The 20,763-nt window shown below is 43.5% G+C and overlaps 1 protein-coding gene across 1 annotated transcript; it reads right to left on the bottom strand.

Moving 5' to 3' along the window:
• Positions 1 to 582: 582 nt before the first annotated feature.
• Positions 583 to 1,011, bottom strand: LORICRIN (loricrin cornified envelope precursor protein). Its single transcript, XM_030841928.2, has one exon. It carries the CDS (start codon positions 1,009 to 1,011, stop codon positions 583 to 585), a length of 429 nt encoding a protein of 142 aa, XP_030697788.1.
• Between the last annotated feature and the right edge of the window lie 19,752 nt (positions 1,012 to 20,763).

Raw genomic sequence — 20,763 nt, forward strand, 5'->3', positions numbered from 1 at the left:
GCAGCCCTGTTTAAAAAAGCACTGAGCTCAAGGAGTAGACCCAAGGTGGCTACTCAACCCACCTGGGGCTGTTTATTGAAGTCTCCTCCCAGGATCTTTGTGTTTTGGGATCACCTCACGATTTTAAGCCATAAATCAGAGAATTTATATTTTTGGTCCTTGGTTGCCAGCCATTCCTCCCTCCCCTGATGACTACCATCTATCCACCCACTCTCCGCCAATAGAATAAATATATTTGTTTAATGAATGTCCCTGTGGATGAGTGGATGGAGGAAAAGAGAGGAATGGAATGGAATGGAATGAACGAACTTGGAAGCCACAAAGATGTCTGGAAACGCAGAAATTCTCATGAATTGCAAATTTATTGACTGAGGAGGCAGTGGGGTTGGGAGGTAGTTGCACAGAAACAAAGGAGGGAAAACTGCAGAACAAGATGCAGCCCCAGAGCTCAATGGCTTCGTTTGGGAGGATGAAGACGTGAGGGGTTGAGAAACATCAGTGCAATATCATGAGAGCGCTAAGCCCATCGGCGCCCACGGAGAACACCTCCAGCTCCTTCGTCTCCGTGGCGTCCAGGGGGCCTTATTTGCATGGACAGGAAGGCGTCTGCTTCTGCTGGGTCTGATGGCAAACAGGGACGCCCTGGCTACCCCCGGAGCCGCACCCGGAGGAGCCGTCCCCGGAAGAGGCACCACTAGAGACGCCTCCGTGGCTCTGGCCCTGGACCTTCTGGTCGGAAAAACCGCCGCCGCTGGAGTTCTTCCCACCGGAACCTCCTCTGCAGCCTCCAGAGCCGTCGCTCCCGGAGGAGCCCCCGCCGCAGCTGGAGCCGCCACCAACAGAGTGGTCTCCGCCGCCGGAGCTGCCACAGCTCCCGGAGGACTTGACGCCTTTACCGGAGCCGCCGTCGGAACCACCGGAGCCGCCGTCGCCGGATTTGCCGCCGCCGCCAGAGGTTTTCCCGCTGCCCACTGGGGGTTGGGGGGTGGGCTGCTTTGTCTGGTAAGACATGTTTGTCTAAGGAGGAACGGAAACCTGGAAGGAAAGCAGAGAGCATCACTGGACCAGCTGCAAGAGGATGCTGCGGCAGAGGCAGCTGCATCTACGGCAACGCCCGTCGTCTTCTGAGCAGCGCTGCCTGGGCCAGGCTTGAGCTCTCTCTGACTGGATATGGGGAAGAGCGCTCAGCTGGGACTCCTAGGATTAGTGCTTTTAGAAAAAAGTTGTGTTTCCCCTGCGAAAGTCTTTACCAAGTTTTAAATAGCCCACTTAGTGGTGCCCATTTCTCTTTCTCTCCCAGCTCTGCTTCTGCCCTCTACTGTGTGATCTTGGGGCGAATGACCCACACGTTGCCTGTTTCCTCACTTCCTGTAAGATGAGATGGTTTGAGTATTTCACTTCTCAGTTCTCCTCTGATCCCAACACTGATTCTCTGAGTGCAAATATAAAATTACCACAAACCTCCACCTAGGGTGGGGGATTTTATCTATCCCTGGCACAACAGAGGGAAGTTTGTCTGAATGTCAGAGGGCTGTTGTACCCCATTCCTTGCAAAAGAGAATTAGTTCAAACTCTTGGTCTGTTCCACTGACCTCAGCCATGATCTCTGACCAGTTATCAGAAAAGGCAGGCTCCCCCATGGTCCTGTCTGGAAACAGATGAAGGACCCCCATGGTCCTTTGGACCAGCATCTCTGACCAGAAGATATCGGCTTTGCTTACACCCAAGCTTGGCTGAGGGAACCCTAACTAGGAGGAAACTGTGTCCCAACATCTCACAAGTCATTTCCCTCTCAGAACATCTTGTGTAAAACAGGCATTGGGTTCCTATGACTCCTAAAACCTTCCCCCTCTGCAGCATTCTCTAAATCATTCTTCCTGTTCTCTGAGAATACATTCAGCCTGTAGTCCTTACAAGTTCACAAGTCCCATCCAGCCCATTCACAGGCTGCCTGGGGTAATCTCTGCAGAATGCACCTCTGTGCTGGGCACAGGGCATGTCCCTTACAAGGGTGCCAGAGAGACAGGAGATAATCTTGTTTTTGTGGTATTTACATTCTGGCCAGAAGATCAGAAACACCATCTGCACAGCAGCAGCTCAGCTCTCTTTCCTGTCTGAAGCCCCTCTAAACATGAATGCAGTTGGAAAGGCAGAGGTCCTGTAGGTCCCAAAGAGGAAAGAGGACTTGCCTACCTGTCCCCTGGTCCACATAGCCCATGCAGGCCTGAGCAAGACCAGCTGGGAAGATGAGAGCCAGTAGAACCCACACTTACCCAAAGCACCAGGAAGAGTGAGTGAGGAGAGGAGATGCTGGCTATGTGAGGAGAACTGGAGCTCCTGAGGTTTTATACTCTTGAGTCCTGACTCATCTATTGATCTGGACCAGCCTCTCATGTTTGGCCTCATTTACGTGATCTATGGCTGTCACCCCACCTCCCTGTGATTGCAGTCACAGGGTGACACATTCATGAAGATTTTGGCATTCTTGAGATGGGAAGCCTCATGTGTGACTGGCCCCTTCTCTGTTGCAACTGTGAGGCAGGCTGGCCAGCGGGGACGGCCAGCCAGAGTGGATGGCGGACTTTGTTTCCAAAACCAATGGCATGGGGTGCATGCCATAACCAGAGGGCTGTGCTTGAGGAATAGGTCTCAGACTCTTCAGGCAGCCTAAGAGAGTCACACTGGAGATCTTAGTCTTTGGTCCAAGGAGTAGGACTTTTCAAATCCCACTGTTTGGCTTCTGATCCTATTGCTTGGAACTTCTTAGAATTTTATTTATTGATTAAAAAAATTTTTATTGGAGTATAGTTGATTTACAATGTTGTGTTAGTTTCAGGTGTACAGCAAAGTGAATCTGTTACACAAATACATATATCGCCTCTGTTTTAGATTCTTTTCCCATATAGGCCTTTACAGAGTACTGAGTAGAGTTCTGGAGCTTCTCAGAACGTTAGAGAGATCCTGTTTCTCCTTTCCAAAAATTTTCTCCCCCAGGATTTCATGTGTGCTTCACTGGGATGTTCCTGTTGCTCCCAAGAGAGTGTGTGAGCCCCCAGTACCCAGTTCTGTGTTGCACACCATGGACAGTGCCATAAATAATGGGACACTGGTACCTACTTTGATTTATTCCTGAAGGCAGTGAATGTCTAAAAATACTGATCCTCACTACTGACTTCCTTTGTGGAGGAACAAGCTAAAGAGATCAACCATGTGGTCCTTCCCACCATAGCCCTTTGTCTCTGGGGTCCTGTTGTCTTGTGCAGTAACACTGACCTCAGCCTAAGAGGCAGCCTTGGAATGGAATGGACTTGAGATTAGGTGACTGGGTTTGGGTGCTCCCTATGCTACTTGCTAGCTGTGTCACCTGTGTCACCTCGGGCAAAGTCATAGCACCTTACCCAGTGCCTGCACACAGGAGGCACTTGGTAAGCATTTGCTGATTGTTGAATGAACAACGTTTCTGATGCTCATTTACCTTGTCTATCAAATAGTAATGGAATGGTAATACCTGTTTCACCAAAGCCATGAGGGAGTCCACAGATGGCTTGAGGCAAGCTCTTATCTAGAAAAATAACTCAAAAATTCCTAGTTGACCCTGGACGAGTAGCTTCAAACTCTGTGTATGAAGAGCAGCATTTTTTTTAAACATCTTTATTGGAGTACAATTGCTTTACAATGGTGTGTTAGTTTCTGCTTTATAACAAAGTGAATCAGTTATATATATACATATGTGCCCATATCTCTTTCCTCTTGCATCTCCCTCCCTCCCACCCTCCCTATCCCACCCCTCTAGGTGGTCACAAACCACCGAGCTGATCTCCCTGTGCTATGCGGCTGCTTCCCACTAGCTATCTATTTTACATTTGGTAGTGTATATATGTCCATGCCACTCTCTCGCTTTGTCACAGCTTACCCTTCCCCCTCCCCATGTCCTCAAGTCCATGCTTTAGTAGGTCTGTGTCTTTATTCCCGTCTTACCCCTACGTACTTCATGACCTTTTTTTTCTTAGATTCCATATATATGTGTTAGCATACGGTATTTGTTTTTCTCTTTCTGACTTACTTCACTCTGTATGACAGACTCTAGGTCCATCCACCTCACTACAAAGAACTCAATTTCATTTCTTTTTATGGCTGAGTAATATTCCATTGTATATATGTACCACATCTTCTTTATCCATTCATCTGTTGATGGACACTTAGGTTGCTTCCGTGTCCTGGCTATTGTAAATAGAGCTGCAATGAACATTTTGGTACATGACTCTTTTTGAATTATGGTTTTCTCAGGGTATATGCCCAGTAGTGGGATTGCTCGGTGGTATGGTAGTTCTATTTTTAGTTTTTTAAGGAACCTCCATACTGTTCTCCATAGTGGCTGAACCAATTCACATTCCCACCAACAATGCAAGAGGGTTCCCTTTTCTCCACACCCTCTCCAGCATTTATTGTTTCTAGATTTTTTGATGATGACCAGTCTGACCGGTGTGAGATGATATCTCATTGTAGTTTTGATTTGCATTTCTTGAAGAGCAGCATTTTGCCCTCTTCTTTCATCACTGGAACTCAACTGCTATTGTTTCAGATACTACATTTGAAGTTAGTTCCACACAGCTATGTATTGAAATGGCATACATAACAGTAAATAATAATAAATTGACGGTTAATTATGGTGGAGTTTTAATGATCCAAATGATCTGATTAGACTGTGGCCTTCAGACACTTGTGGCACTAGTTTCAGTTTGGACAGTTTTAGTTTGGACAGCATGAAGGTGCTCCCCTTCTGAGAGAATAACCAGGAGGGAGGAGCCAGCATGTTTCAACTTGAAGCTGAGGCACCGTGGAGATTTTGGAGGAAAACAGGCTCCAACTAGATGATTGTCATGGGTATAACAAAGAACAGTTTTATTTAGCTGGGTTCACTGGAGAAGTGGAGAAGATGTGGACCATGGTTCCCACACTAATCCCACACTAATGTTGTCCCATTACTGTGTGTACCCTTGTCCTTAGGAAAATGTAAGTAAAAGGATGCTAGCAGAGTATTCATGAGAAAGAAAGTCTAATTCTGAAGTCACAGCCCTCCTACCTTTTTTTGGTGTGTGTTAAAACTTCATTTCTTTTAAAAGTGATGCTGACAAGATGTTGTAGTTGTTTCTTTCATGTCCTTACTTGTCAAAATGAGAATTTGGCTATCGTATAATTTTGTTATCACATTCTTTTTGAGGGAGATGTGTTACTTCTCCATGAAATTCCAAAGTTTGGGAACCTCAAGGGCAGGTGACTCTAAAGAGCTAATAATCTTGAAATTGCCCATATTGGTTTGGAGGACTCATGTTCTTATAAGAAAGATATGATATATTCTTTCTTTTTATCAGACTTAATATCCTAATGCTTTATTCATTAATCCAGCCAACACCAGTGTACTGGGAAGTATGCTAAGGATTATGGAGGAGAGTTTTCAGAGCTGTATGTGGATCTCCTTGGTAGATTTGGGGGAGGGGTACTCCATGCCTACCTCTGCCGCCCTATATGACATTTAATAAGGAAAATCTTCTAGCTAGTGCATCTACTTTGTTAACATATAGAAGAGGCTGATGCAACATGGTATTGACAGCAGTGCTCGATCTTGTGGCTCTGAGTTAGCCTTGCCTGAGGTGTGAGTATGTGAACCTAGTTCTCCATGTTATCCCTCTAGTCCAGAAGTAGGGGGATATCTGTGTGGACAGAGGTTGATGATCACGTATTATCATATCAATTAGAAATGATGAAAGTTTTTAGAATTATGACATTTAGGTATTTGGAGTTTTGCAAGCCTTGGCATGTCAGATTTCTAAGACTTTTAGCCTTTACATTCTTAAACTTGCATGTGTGCTTGCTAGCTCGTCGGAGTTCAGCAGCCTCACAAATTAGGTCATAATTCCTGCCTATACCTGTATCCTCAGAGGGGATGGCCCATAAAGCAAATCTTTCACAACTTGGCATTAGTAGGTATGTAGTAAATCTTGATGGAAAATTGAAGGGAATTCTTGAGTCCCATTGACTAACACCCCTGTAGGAGGCAGGACCTGGTCTCTGTCCCCAGGCAGTCCCCAGTGTGAGGGGAGATCACAGCTCTTGAGCTGAGGGAGCCCCCGATCTGATAGAAACCCGTTCGTCACAGTTTTTAAGTACCTAAAGTTTCACACATGCATTCTCATGACTGAGTACTGACAACCTACCTAACTGAGGGAAAAAGGGCAATGGATGGTTTGTAAAGAATAAAATGGACACAGGGCAGGGGTTTGTGAACATTGGCAGGGCAGGTATAGAGCTTGCAAGCCCTTGGTGTTGTTTATATTCAATGGGAAAAGTTTTCTCTTAGGGTAGCGACCCAGGAGGTATCTCAGAGCCCCGGGAACCCCTTGGGCTGCCATTTACCTTCTCTCTCCAGCTCTCCTGGGTCAGCAGTCTCTGGTTGTTACTTAGAGGTCTGGGAGAAGGACAGCTCTACGGTGGCTCCCAGCTGCTGGAATTCCTTCTCCAGGAAGCGTCCCTGGGTTCATCCCAACGACCGGCTCCATCCTTCTCGCCAGTTTCCCTTTCCAAGGCCTTAAGGAATGATTGTACTGTTACAGCCTGCTAATGACACAACCAGTAGGCTTGTCCCCTTTATCAAGTTACAACAGACAAACCTTGAGACCAGGGTCCCCTTTAGTTCTTTAGTCTGCATCTTACGGTTTAAAGAGTTTATAGTCCCTTGGGGCCTTCTCAGGACATGTTGACTCTTGAGATGAGTCTCTTTTGTGTGCTCCTGGAGCTCATCCTTGCAGGAAGGGGGAGGACCACAGATGAGTTGTTCCGCATTCCCGAAGAGCTTATAGCTGCTTGCTGGGTGAGCTGTGCTCCTAGGGACTTCTTGTCTGGACGGACTCGGATTTATAGACCACTGTCATTTACATGTCTTGTTTATTTCTCACAACGGTCCTGTGTGCTCGGGGATATGTTATTTTCATTTCCCAGATGAGGAAGCAGCTCACAGAGGCCAACACCATTGCTCAAATTCCCAAAGCCAGGATTTGGACTCAGTTCTTTTGATTCTAAATCTTGTGTTCTTTCCAAGCACTACATACCTCTTCTTTTTGGATCAATATGGGCAGAATTAAGGGATGACTCCCCCAGTCAGGCTCAGGTTTCTGCCCTCTGGGAGGCAGGGGACAGAGGTTGCTCTCAGCAACGGTGCTTCCAGCTCCTCAGGGACGCTTGTATGCATTGGTGGATGGCAGGAGATGGGAGGACAGTAGAGATCATCCAATCAGCTTCTGTCATTTGTAGAGGTAGATGACAAGCCCAAAGTCCAGAGAGGCTAACCTACTTCTCAAGGGCACACAGCAGGGCCAAGACTAGAACCTGGGTCTCTGGCCTCCCAGCTCAGTACTCCTACTGCAGATCCAGGTTGTGAGTTTCTGCTTTCTCCTGACAAGAGTACCTCCAGGTGTTGGCAGTGAGACCAGAGAGTCGTTAAAACAACAGTAAAAGTATTTCAGAGCTGAGTAGACATGCTCAAGGAAGCTGCTGGGCCTGGGCATTTTAGCCTCTGGGCCTGGAAGTTAACTGCTGATGTCATGAGGTCCTTTCACAGGTGGGCAGCTACTTTGTAGCCTGAGGGCTCAGGGCCTACTTCCTTGGCTCACACATAAACTTTATAGCAGGGAGGAGCAGTGAGCAGCATTTGTGGGCCCCAGGCCTGCTCTGAGATAGACAATGACCCTTGATCCCTCTCAGGACTTTTATGCATGGTGGTAGTTGGAGGTCCCAGAATGCTGGCTCCTTGACCACCCTCTCCACTGATATCTGTGGGTGGATAATCCAGGTTGTTTTAACAGAATCCCAAGTCAAAAGGAATCTGGAAGTCAATACGACACAGAGAAAAAAGCAAAAGCATTTCAAATCCATAGGCTTGTAGGCTCTTTGGCCTAAAGCTTTAACTGCAGTTTTTCAGGCGTGTGCTGCTTTAGGTGACTGTGCCAATGCACTTCTTTCCTGGGGGTTATTGAAAAGCAAGGCAAGGTCAGTGCTCTCTTCACTTTGGTTTTGAATCCTATTTGGTACTTACGTGCTACTTTCAGGAATTGCCTGGGCTGCAGTGGGCTTTGGGTGTGCCTTCTCTCTTACCCACAAACTATTCATAGCATTTACTACTGAAGATCAGAATCTGGATCCAGTCTCTGTCTTGGCCAGTAAACCTTGTTCTTCAGACTTGTTGGTTACTCTTAATTTTTACTCACCCTTCCAACCACACTTTTTATTTCATAGCTGAAACTGTTGAAATTAGGTGGATGACTTGGGGCAAACTTTCCCACTGCCTAAAGAGTGGAAATGATCACAGTTTTGTTGGTGGGTCTCTAGTGACTTCTTTGTTTAGTTCCATCTATGTGCTCAGAGAATCCCAAGGTGAGAGACTATGCAACTATTGTTCACATCCGTGTAGGTTCCCAGTGCCTTTCCTTCTGGCCTACGAGCACCATCCAGGCAAGATGGGATCCTCCTAAACCTCCAAATCCCCATCTAACTCAGGGCTGGGCCTCAGCCTGAATATTTGATAAATATTTGTTGATCAGCCAAGAAGGTGATCCCAGGGCATATATAACTTGATGTATTTTTCCATGGAAAGTAGTTTATCTAAATTGACCATGGCAAACTCTTCTCCCTTGCCATACCCCGTCTTCCATCCAAGGCACCTGATTCCCCCATTGTTTCTTATTTCTTAGTTTTCAGAATATGCCTTGGATCGTGACTTCCAGAGATCTTGACCACCTATGGTCCAGTGGTAGCTTTTTGGCTGGGTCTGAAGCAGCTCCAGGAGAGCTGTGAGGTTTGCCAGTCTCTGATCTGTTCTGAAGGGTAGGGATCAGAATCTTTTCTGAGGACTTGGGGTCAGGGAGGACCTGTGCTCTAAACTTGGACCAACCACCAATGACCTGTGAGTTTGGGCAAGGCACGGTCCCCACAGACCTCTGTTTCTTCACCGATAAGGTCAATCTGACTTACTCCTGTCCTGGTTTCCTTTTGTCCCCCCTCCCCACTCTGCCCCTGCTCCATTCCCAGGGCCCCTCTCTGGACAGAGAGGAGGGAAACATGAGGGGCATCAGAGGCAGTGATAGGGAAAAAACTAGATGGAATGACAAGAATCATGGGCCTCTTGGAAAAGAGCATAGAAACTCTCATATCTCCCTGGGTCCCAGCCTCAGGCTCAAATCAGAGGCATTTTGGGAACTTCTCCACCCAAGAGCGTTTCTCCACCTGAGCTGACGGTGGAGGAAGAGGGAGGGGTACAGCAGGAGGGCAGGGTGAGGAAAGTTGGCCTGTGTTATGAGAAATCTTTGCAGCTTATCATTACCCAGGGTGGATATAATTGCTCGGAATTAAGAAGGGCAAGTGAACAGCCTGTGTGGATTTAGATCTTCTTGCAATTGACATCTATCCATTTGAGTCTTAGAGGAGGGATTAATTGGCTCCTGAACTATCCTTGGCAGTGAATCCCCTGGTGGTGGAACTGGCCTTACTACCCTCTAGTGAGTCATTATGCTGTAAAATGCAAAGAAAAAAAAAAGTAGCCTCACTACAAATAATTTGAAAAACAAAACAAAGAAAAACAGTCACCTATAATTCCAGTATTCAAATACAACTGGTGTTAAAGTTTTGGTGAGTATTTTATCTTGCTCTTTTTTCTTTTCATTTATCCTTCTCTCTCATATAAATTCTCAGGTTTGGGTGCTGATTTTTCCATATGACTTTGTTATCATGCTCATACCCCCTTGTCCCTCCATGGTCTATTAACCACTAGTCTTAGTCACTGTGCTCCACTGCCCATTCCGAGTCTTACCACTTAGACCTTCCAGCTGTGCTGGAACCTCTGTACCCTCGAGACCTCATTACTGAATGTCTTTGGGTCTTGGTTGTCTCCCTGATGGACTGCTGGCTGGGACTTTATATGCAGGATGACTGCACAGTAGCGGAGGAGAAAGTTTTGTTATGTGAGGACACCCCCGTCAACCTTTACTTCTCATCTCCCCTGACTCTCATTGTGCAGGATCTAGTGCCTCAGTTCCCCTAGATTCTGTCTAACTCCACAGTATCGTTGTTTTCCTCCAGATGTTTTCATCTTGTCTCCTTCAATGCCATCCTCTCTTCACAGGCTGCTGGGCCACCACTCCCTTGGGAATATGTGGTTGGAAGCAACATCTTCTAATTTGTGTGTGAGAGGGTTTGCAGGAGGGGCAGAGAAGGAGTACACAGTTTAGTTGGGTATTTGGAAAAGAAGTCACTCAGGATGCTAGAGTGTAATGGGAGCCGAGTGACTGAGGGTCAAGGGATCGCGGAGAAAAGAAGTGGCTGGAAAATTCTTCTTGAAAGAGATAAGTATTTTTTTTTTACATCTTTATTGGAGTATGATTGCTTTAAAATGGTGTGCTAGGTTCTGCTTTATAACAAAGTGAATCAGTAACACACACACATATGTTCCCATATCCCTTCCCCCTCGTGTCTCCCTCCCTCCCACCCTCCATATCCCACCCTCTAGGTGGTCACAAAGCACCGAGCTGATCTCCCCGTGCTATGCGGCTGCTTCCCACGAGCTATCTATTTTACGCTTGGTAGTGTATATATGTCCATGCCACTCTCCCGCTTTGTCACAGCTTACCCTTCCCCCTCCCCATATACTCAAGTCCATTCTCTAGTAGGTCTGTGTCTTTATTCCTGTCTTGCATTTCTCTAAGGATTAATGATGTTGAGCATTCTTTCATGTGTTTGTTGGCAGTCTGTATATCTTCTTTGGAGAAATGTCTATTTAGGTCTTTTGCCCATTTTGAATTGGGTTGTTTGTTTTTTTTGTTATTGAGTTGCATGAGCTGCTTGTAAATTTTGGAGATTAATCCTTTGTCAGTTGCTTCATTTGCAAATATTTTCTCCCATTTTGAGGGTTGTCTTTTGGTCTTGTTTATGGTTTCCTTTGCTGTGCAAAAGCTTTGAAGTTTCATTAGGTCCCATTTGTTTATTTTTGTTTTTATTTCCATTTCTCTAGGAGGTGGGTCAAAAAGTATCTTGTGATTTATGTCTTAGAGTGTTCTGCCTAAGTTTTACTCTAAGAGTTTGATAGTTTCTGGCCTTACATTTAGGTGTTTAATCCATTTTGAGCTTATTTTTGTGTATGGTGTTAGGGAGTGATCTAATCTCATACTTTTACATGTACCTGTCCAGTTTTCCCAGCACCACTTATTGAAGAGGCTGTCCTTTCTCCACTGCACATTCCTGCCTCCTTTATCAAAGATAAGGTGACCATATGTGCGTGGGGTTATCTCTGGGCTTTCTATCCTGTTCCATTGATCTATAGCTCTGTTTTTGTGTCAGTACCATACTGTCTTGATTACTGTAGCTTTGTAGTATAGTCTGAAGTCAGGGAGCCTGATTCCTCCAGCTCCATTTTTCATTCTCAAGATTGCTTTGGCTATTCGGGGTCTTTTGTGTTTCCATACAAATTGTGAAATTTTTTGTTCTAGTTCTGTGAAAAATGCCAGTGGTAGTTTGATAGGGATTGCATTGAATCTGTAGATTGCTTTGGGTTGTAGAGTCATTTTCACAATGTTGATTCTTCCAATCCAAGAACATGGTATATCTCCCCATCTATTTGTGTCATCTTTAATTACTTTCATCAGTGTCTTATAATTTTCTGCATACAGGTCTTTTGTCTCCTTAGGTAGGTTTATTCCTAGATATTTTATTCTTTTTGATGCAGTGGTAAATGGGAGTGTTTTCTTGATTTCACTTTCAGATTTTTCATCATTAGTGTATAGGAATGCCGGAGATTTCTGTACATTAATTTTGTATACTGCTACTTTACCAAATTCATTGATTAGCTCTAGTAGTTTTCTGGTAGCATCTTTAGGATTCTCTATATATAGTATCATGTCATCTGCAAACAGTGACAGCTTTACTTCTTTTCCAGTTTGGATTCCTTTTATTTCCTTTGCTTCTCTGATTGCTGTGCCTAAAACTTCCAAAACTATGTTGAATAAGAGTGGTGAGAGTGGGCAACCTTGTCTTGTTCCTGATCTTAGTGGAAATGGTTTCAGTTTTTCACCATTAAGGATGATGTTGGCTGTGGGTTTGTCATATATGGCCTTTATTTTATTGAGGAAAGTTCCCTCTATGCCTACTTTCTGCAGGGTTTTTATCATAAATGTGTGTTGAATTTTGTCGAAAGATTTCTCTGCATCTGTTGAGATGATCATATGGTTTTTCTCCTTCAATTTGTTAATATGGTTTATCACCTTGATTGATTTGCATATGTTGAAGAATCCTTGCATTCCTGGAATAAACCCCACTTGATCATGGTTTATGATCCATTTAATGTGCTGTTGGATTCTGTTTGCTAGCATTCTGTTGAGGATTTTTGCATCTATGTTCATCAGTGATATTGGCCTGTAGTTTTCTTTCTTTGTGACATCCTTGTCTGGTTTTGGTATCAGGGTGATGGTGGCCTCGTAGAATGAGTTTGGGGGTGTTTCTCCCTCTGCTATATTTTGGAAGAGTTTGAGAAGGATAGGTGTTAGCTCTTCTCTAAATGTTTGATAGAATTCGCCTGTGAAACCATCTGGTCCTGGGCTTTTGTTTGTTGGAAGATTTTAAATCACAGTTTCAATCTCAGTGCTTGTGATTGGTCTGTTCATATTTTCTATTTCTTCCTGGTTTAGTCTCGGCAGGTTGTGCATTTCTAAGAATTTGTCCATTTCTTCCAGGTTGTCCATTTTATTAGCATAGAGTTGCTTGTAGTAATCTCTTATGATCCTTTGTATTTCTGCAGTGTCAGTTGTTACTTCTCCTTTTTCATTTCTAATTCTATTGATTTGAGTCTTCTCCCTTTTTTTATTGCTGAGTCTGGCTAATGGTTTATCAATTTTGTTTATCTTCCCAAAGAACCAGCTTTTAGTTTTATTGATCTTTGCTATCGTTTCCTTCATTTCTTTTTCATTTATTTCTGATCTGATCTTTATAATTTCTTTCCTTCTGCTAACTTTAGGGTTTTTTGTTCTTCTTTCTCTAATTGCTTTAGGTGCAGGGTTAGGTTGTTTATTTGAGATGTTTCCTGTTTCTTAAGGTAGGATTGTATTGCTATAAACTTCATTCTTAGAACTGCTTTTGCTGCATCCCATAGGTTTTGGGTCGTCGTGTCTCTATTGTCATTTGTTTCTAGGTATTTTTTGATTTCCTCTTTGATTTCTTCAGTGATCACTTCGTTATTAAGTAGTGTATTGTTTCGCCTCCATGTGTTTGTATTTTTTAGATGTTTTCCTGTAATTGATATCTCATAGCGTCAGATAAGATGCTTGATACAATTTCAGTTTTCTTAAATTTACCAAGGCTTGATTTGTGACCCAAGATATGATCTATCCTGGAGAATGTTCCATGATCACTTGAGGAAAATTTTTATTCTGTTTTTTTTTGGATGGAATGGCCTATAAATATCAATTAAGTCCATCTTGTTGAATGTATCATTTAAAGCTTGTGTTTTCTTATTTATTTTCATTTTGGATGATATGTCCATTGGTGAAAGTGGGGTGTTAAAGTCCCCTACTATGAATATGTTACTGTCGATTTCCCCTTTTATGGCTGTTAGTATTTTCCTTATGTATTAAGGTGCTCCTATGTTGGGTGCATAAATATTTACAATTGTTATATCTTCTTGTTGGATCGATCCCTTGATCATTATGTAGTGTCCGTTTTTGTCTCTTCTAATAATCTTTATTTTAAAGTCTCTTTTGTCTGATATGAGAATTGCTACTCCAGCTTTCTTTTGATTTCCATTTGCATGGAATGTCTTTTTCCATCCCCTCACTTTCAGTCTGTATGTGTCCCAAGGTCTGAAGTGGGTCTCTTGTAGACAGCATATATATGAGTCTTGTTTTTGTATCCATTCAGGCAGTCTGTGTCTTTTGGTGGGAGCATTTAATCCATTTACATTTAAGGTTATTATCAATATGTATTTTCCTATTCCCATTTTCTTAAACAGGTAAGTTTTGAGTTAGGATTGGAAAACAGTTTAAACTTTAGATAGGTTTCTCCAGATTTAGGCTTTGGCTCTGGCACTGCCTTCACATGTATGTGAATGTGTATACATGGGATGGGTGTACATATGTGTATGTGTATGTGTGTTTATGCATGTGATGTGTGTATATAAGTCCATGTATGGGTACATGTGTCCTGTCTCCTCTCCTCATGCCCGACTCTTTCTTGGAGAACCTGCTCCTTCTCTCCTGGGAAGGCAGACAGGATTGTGGGCACTCCTCCCTGGCCCTGGGATTGCTCTCGACCCTCACTTGTCAGCCAGTCCTTGATGTCCACAACAACTGTATTGTGTGTGGAACTGACCGACATCATTCATCACCTGTGTCTCTAGCCGTGCCAGTGGATTTGCCCTATTATGTCATTCTTCTCCTAAAAATCTTCAGTGTCCCCACATCAGGATGAAGTCCAGATTTCTTAGTTCAAAGGGCCTTTTGTGGATCAGTTTCTGCCCACTTCTGACTATTGCCCTAGAGAGGCATTTTGCTGTAGACAAACTCAATGACATCCTGCCCTGCTGAGCCAGGCTGTGTTTAATGCCTTTGTGTTTTTTCCTGTGCTTTCCCGGCATCTCTGAATGCCCTCTTTCCTCCATTTGTCAAACTTTTATTTTCCTTTCAAAACTCTGTCAGACATCACCCCTCTAGGAAAACTTCCCCAGCACCCCAGTCTGATGGAGAGAGCACTTCACTTGCAGGATGGTCATCCTGTCTCCCACTAGAATGAGGTCTCCTTGGAGGGGGTGTCAGGTCTTGTTCACTGTCCTGTGCCTCAAGCATTCAGCACAATACCTCACACAGCCCACAAGGAATGCGTGTAGAATGTACGGATGAATGAATGAACTGCTCCTCATCTGCCTACTCCTGGGATTGTCAGTGGCCTGGATAGTAGTTTCTTTAGCCTGGGTGGGGAGAGTATTAAGTCTTCGTCCTATTTTCACCTCCCCAACAAGACTGCTCCTGGAGGGTAAGGATGGCACTGTAGCTCTTATTAAACCTGGAGCCCATGGACACATCAGGCCCTGAGTCAGTGTTTATTGAAAAGAGAAGAAAAAAAAGAAAGAATGAAGTAGAGAATGGAGGGAAGGAGAGAGAGAAGGGACGGAAGGATTGTTTCAGGATTTATAACAATGCTGGTTTGAGTCTGGGCAGAATGTCTTTCTCTCCCTACACAAGTTTGGGTTCTCTGATCTAATTCTGGCAACTCCAAGAAATTATAAGGCCTGTTTGGCCCACAAAGATGGAGAGAATTGAGATTATATAGTTTTAGAAGTTTTAGGGCTTCCCTGGTGGCGCAGTGGTTAAGAATCCGCCTGCCAATGCAGGGGACATGGGTTCAAGCCCTGGTATGGGAAGATCCCACATGCCACAGAGAAACTAAGCCCGTGCACCACGGCTGCTGAGCCTGTGCTCTACAGCCTGTGAGCCACAACTACTGAGCCTGCGCGCCTAGAGCCTGTGCTCTGCAACAAGAGAAGCCACTGCAATGAGAAGCCCCGCTCACTGCAACAAAGAGCAGCCCCCACTCACTGCAACTAGAGAAAGCCTGCACGCAGCAACGAAGACCCAATGCAGCCAAAAATAAATAAAATAAATAAATTTAAAAAAAAAGAAGTTTTAAAGTGGATGTCAGAACAGGCTTTTGAATTATTGATGTGATTTCATTATCAACATGATTACTACATATTAACCTACTAATTATTAATATCTGATTAAATTATTCATGTATTTAATTGTTCTCTATGGTTCATTAGGACAATTTACTCCTCATAATCCCCACTGTATCCTATGTAGATTACAGAAGAGTTATATAAAGTGAGGTGTGTTTGCTACTGGGGAATCTCATACCCTCCTTATTTTAATAGCTATGCACTACTTTTTTTCCTGTTAGGAAAATATTGAAGTTTGTGCTAGGCTGTGTGTTTGGATCCTGAGTTCTTTCCTTACTAGTCTTGGAATTTGGGACAAGTCACTTGACCTTACCTTAAAACAAGGTATAAAATAATATCAACCTCACAATTATTGGGTTAACATATGAGAAAACCAAATTCCAACCCTGGGCAATGAATGAACATTTTTATTTTTAAATTTTAAAAAAAACTAAAAAAATTTTTATTGGAGTATTGTTGATTTACAATGCTGTGTTATTTTCAGGTGTACGCAAAGTGAATCTGTTATACATATACATATATACACTCTTTTTTTTTAGATTCTTTTCCCATATAGGTCATTACAGAGTATTGAGTAGAGTTCCCTGTGCATTTTTATTTTTTAAATTAAAATTTTTTTCTTTAGATCTTTATATAATACCTAGTATTTTATATAAATCTATAGGGGATTCTTTCATTCACAACCAGACATATATCTCCAGTTTCTGAATTTCAGTGTCCCTGAAGTCAATGTTACATTCCACTTTGAATTATCTTCCTCCAGGAAATATGAGAATGAACATTTTTAATTGGGAGAAAAGAATAGGAAATGCAATCTGGGAATATAAACCACTCGTTTGAACACTTGAGAAGGAAGAGCAAAAGAGAAGAGGTACTTCTCCCCATCCCTCCCTTTAAAAATAAAAAATGACCTGTTTATATTTGAAGACTGTGGAAAGAGGTAGAAAATATTTATTGTACAGGTGTAAATATATAACTGGGTGATAATTTGCAAAGAGAGTGAAGAAAATACTATTCAAATGTTACTTCTGACTTTCAAAAAGATCTTAATGAGCTTAATGTTTTCACTCATTTGCTAATTTGGATAGATTGTCAAAGTAAAATTTTATTTTAATCATCTCTTCATGCCTTGAATAGAATGCAAAGGTGATATTATCATAACATTTGATATATTTTCCAGAACTGTTTATAGCTATGCACTACTTTTAATGTGTTTTAGAACAAACACCTCCGATTTATGACTTTTATGGATATTATTGCTTAGGATGAGGAAAAAGAAAGTGCTATGTGGTCATACACCTTTTCAAATAAATTTGGCTAAGTAAACAGTGAGTTGACCTAGAGAAAAGTGTTAATAATACAGATGATGCATGGATAAGGGAAAATCTATGAAGGAGGTCTGTGAATGATTAAGGTTTCATAAAACCTAGATTTTAACATGGGCCCTGCTATCTCCATTTGGGGGGTTCCAAACGTCCTCCTGGGTTATACAGACTGTGCTGTAGGAGACCTGACCCCATGTTCAGTTAAGGGCAGGGGGAATGGTCATAAGTGTGAGGGCAGGTCCACCTCTCTCCCTGCTGAAGCAGATCCCTGGACCTGAGGGAGATGCAGACTCAGGAGGGGCTGTCATGGAGGCAAGCCAGAGACACACCGTGAAGTAGGCTGCATGTCCTCTGAGCCTCTAGTCCTACTGTTAGTGCCCCAGCCTTTTCCTTTCTGCCTCCAACTCATTCTTGAAGATGATCCCTGGGTTGTGAGGAGACTCTGGGGACCGTGAGGATATGTGAGGCAGCAGACCGGTTTCATCACTCGCCTGCCGTGGGACCACATGTATTGTGACTGAACCTTTCTGAGCCTATGTCCTTGTGTGAAAATGGGTTTGATCTGCCTATGTTTTGAGGGTGTTGTGGGGATTAAACAAGATCTACTATTTGGAAAAGCTATTGGAAAATGGTAGGTGTTTAATTAAATGCTGAATTCAAGGAAAGATTGTACAATTCATTTAAATCAGAGTGTAGACATTTGATAGTAGTTCAAAGTGGGTCTTCATCGGTGGCATGCAGTTTATTAGGGTCAGAATTATAGTAGAAATGTTGAAGCTCTTACAGTGAAATGTCAGGTGTCATTGAGGGGATGAGAGTGGAAAAGTGAACAGGGGAAATCTTTCAGGGACAGATTTTCTCCAGTGGGTTTGCCTTCCCTACGGTTCAAGTTGGGTTGGAGGTCTGACTAGCCTGTCCCTTTGTCCAGTTCTCTCCCATGTTCTTCTCTGAGTCACTCATTCAGTACTTAACACTATTATTTCCAATCATAGCAACTACTGTTTGTTGAGCTCATACTGTGTGACAAACGCTATGCTGAATACTCTAGTATTTCTTAATTTAAACCTCACCACACCCCGGGGACTATTATCCACATTCTACAGATGACTAAAGTGAAGTCTAAGGAGCACCACTACATGACAGACACTGGGCTAAGTACGGGAGGTTCAATGATGAGTAAGTTTCAGTTCTACTCTCAAGGAGTTCTTAGTCCAGCAAGGGAGACAGACATTAACACATAAAACATAACACATTATGTAAAACATAATGTGCCCAAGGTCACACACTCAAAAGTAACTGAGCCAGGATTATAGGCAGGTCTGTCTGACTCCAAAGCCCAGGATTTTCAGACTCTACCATCCTGTGTGATACAATTCTGTATCAACATCAACATCAGCTAATATTTTCTGAGAGCTGTCCAGTTGTCACATATTACTCTAAACAGGGACAAAACACACATACACAGATCCCCTTCCAGGCCGAGATCTCCAAGGAACCCACATAATAAGGACCCTTAGAAGCTGGAATTCAAGCTGACTTATTAAGCTTCCATGATAGAATGGGGGGACTATTGTGGCTCCCTGCAGCAGGGGATGTCCAGGCTTTGGGACCTCAAGTCATCCTTGCTTTGGGTTGGTTGGAAAAGAGATTCTTAGCCAAGTCAGATATTACCCATTCCATGAAGCCTCTTCTAACGCTATGTGCCCTCTTTCTGAACCCCTGAAATATTCTGAACTTATTATTTTAAAAATCACTGTCCATATTGTGTTTACATTCTGTGTTAATGTCTGTCTCCCTTGCTGGACTAAGAACTCCTTGAGGGTAGAACTGAAACTTACTGATCATTGAACCTTCAGTACTTACTCCAGTGTCTGTCATGTAGTGGTGCCCTGTAAAGGTGGGTTAAACAAAATAAGGGGAAACATCATAACCAAGGTGATTGTACCTAATAGGGAGCAGATAATCAGACCTTTGAGAGAATAAGAGGAAGAATGAAAAGAAAGAGTAATAATTTTAGGAGATGCTTGGAATTTGTGGCCCTAGGAGGATGTTATTATTCATTGGAAGATGAGTTTGTCCTGGTGAGTAGGTCATCCTGCTCTGGTTGGGAGCCCTTAGTGGCACCACTACCATCAGCATCATTATCATCACCACTTAAGACTTGACTACAGACAAGAGATATTGATGCCACACTTCATCCCAAGCCTTGCTCAGAAGTGTCAGATCTTGGAAACCCAATTAAATCCAGAGGAAGGCACCAGCGAGAGCAGGGTGACATGAATTGCTGTTCGTTATGCCTAAACCCCTAATGAATGAAATGTGAGACAATTAAGTTGCTTCAGATGGAATTAACCTGGTTCAAGTCCAACTTAATTGTTTTCTTTGCTGGAATGAGTCTCAGCAATGCCAGTGAGTTCCAGAGATGCCATGGCTGTTGTGGTTGCTCTGTTTGGACAGGCTGTTATAGGCACAGTGATTTGTTTTCCTTTAAAATATATTGTTTCTGATTTCCAAGCCTAATTGCTAACCTTGCTATCTGTGGCAGAACAGGCCAAGTGTCCCTCTGCAGGGCTCAGTGTCTGTGGGGGCATTGGACAGGGGTGGCTAGTGAGACGTGGCCACCACCTCTGGAACATGGGCTCGCACTGCTTCTTGTTGACTTCTCCACGTGGGAAATGACAACTAGAAGGACTAGGCTCTCACAGATCTGGCCAAGGTTTGCCCAGGGTGGGCTAAGAGAGACACTAAGGGCCTCCCTTGGCACACTTACCTTATTCTCTTCCCATTCTTCTTTCTCTCAGAAGCACCCAGGAAATTGCCATAATGGACAAACACAAAATGGAATAAACATGGGAAGCTGAGATCCAGAACAAACTGCTGTGGCTGTGGAGAGGTGAGGAAAGTCCTAGAGACCACCCTGCCTGGGAAGTATCATCCTATTTGCTCCTCTCATTCTGGCTCATGTACCCTTCCCTCTGCTTATCCTGCCCAAAGGCAGCAGCAGAAATGGGGGAGGGACTTTGGTCTTAGTAGACAGGTAAGCAGCCCTACATCTAGAGTTGCTTTTTGCAGTGTGCCTAGTTTCAGTTCAACACCCCTAGTTTCATGACCTCCAGCCCCACTGCCACCATTCCTTTCAATACTACATCAAATGCCAAATACTATATGTTATCATCTGCTACAACAGCATCATTATTACCCCACTACTACCACTGCAACCTCTGCTCATTCTCACCATCACCACTACCACCTCCACCAGCTCCATCACTTCTATCACCTTCACCACTACCATGAACACCACCACAATTTTAAGCACGACCACTGCCATCTCTGCTAATTCTCACCACCACTACCACCTCTGCCTCCTCTATCACCTTCATCATCCCCACTGTCACCACCTCCACTGCCATCACCACGATCACATCTACCACCTTTAGCACTACTACCACTGTCATCACCACCAGCACCTCCACCACCATCGTTACCACCACCACTGCTACCACAATCCATTCTCTTCTTACCACCATTGCCACCACCATCACTATTGCTTCTCATTCTCACCAGCACCATGACTAGCACGGAGAAGAAAAGACTTAGGGCTTGCTGAAGAGCCATCTTCAAAGGATTAAAAGGCTACAGAAGAATAAAGTTCTTAGTAGGGGCAAAGAAGCTAGA

Source organism: Globicephala melas, chromosome 1 (assembly GCF_963455315.2).
Source record: "Globicephala melas chromosome 1, mGloMel1.2, whole genome shotgun sequence".
NCBI lineage: Eukaryota > Metazoa > Chordata > Mammalia > Artiodactyla > Delphinidae > Globicephala > Globicephala melas.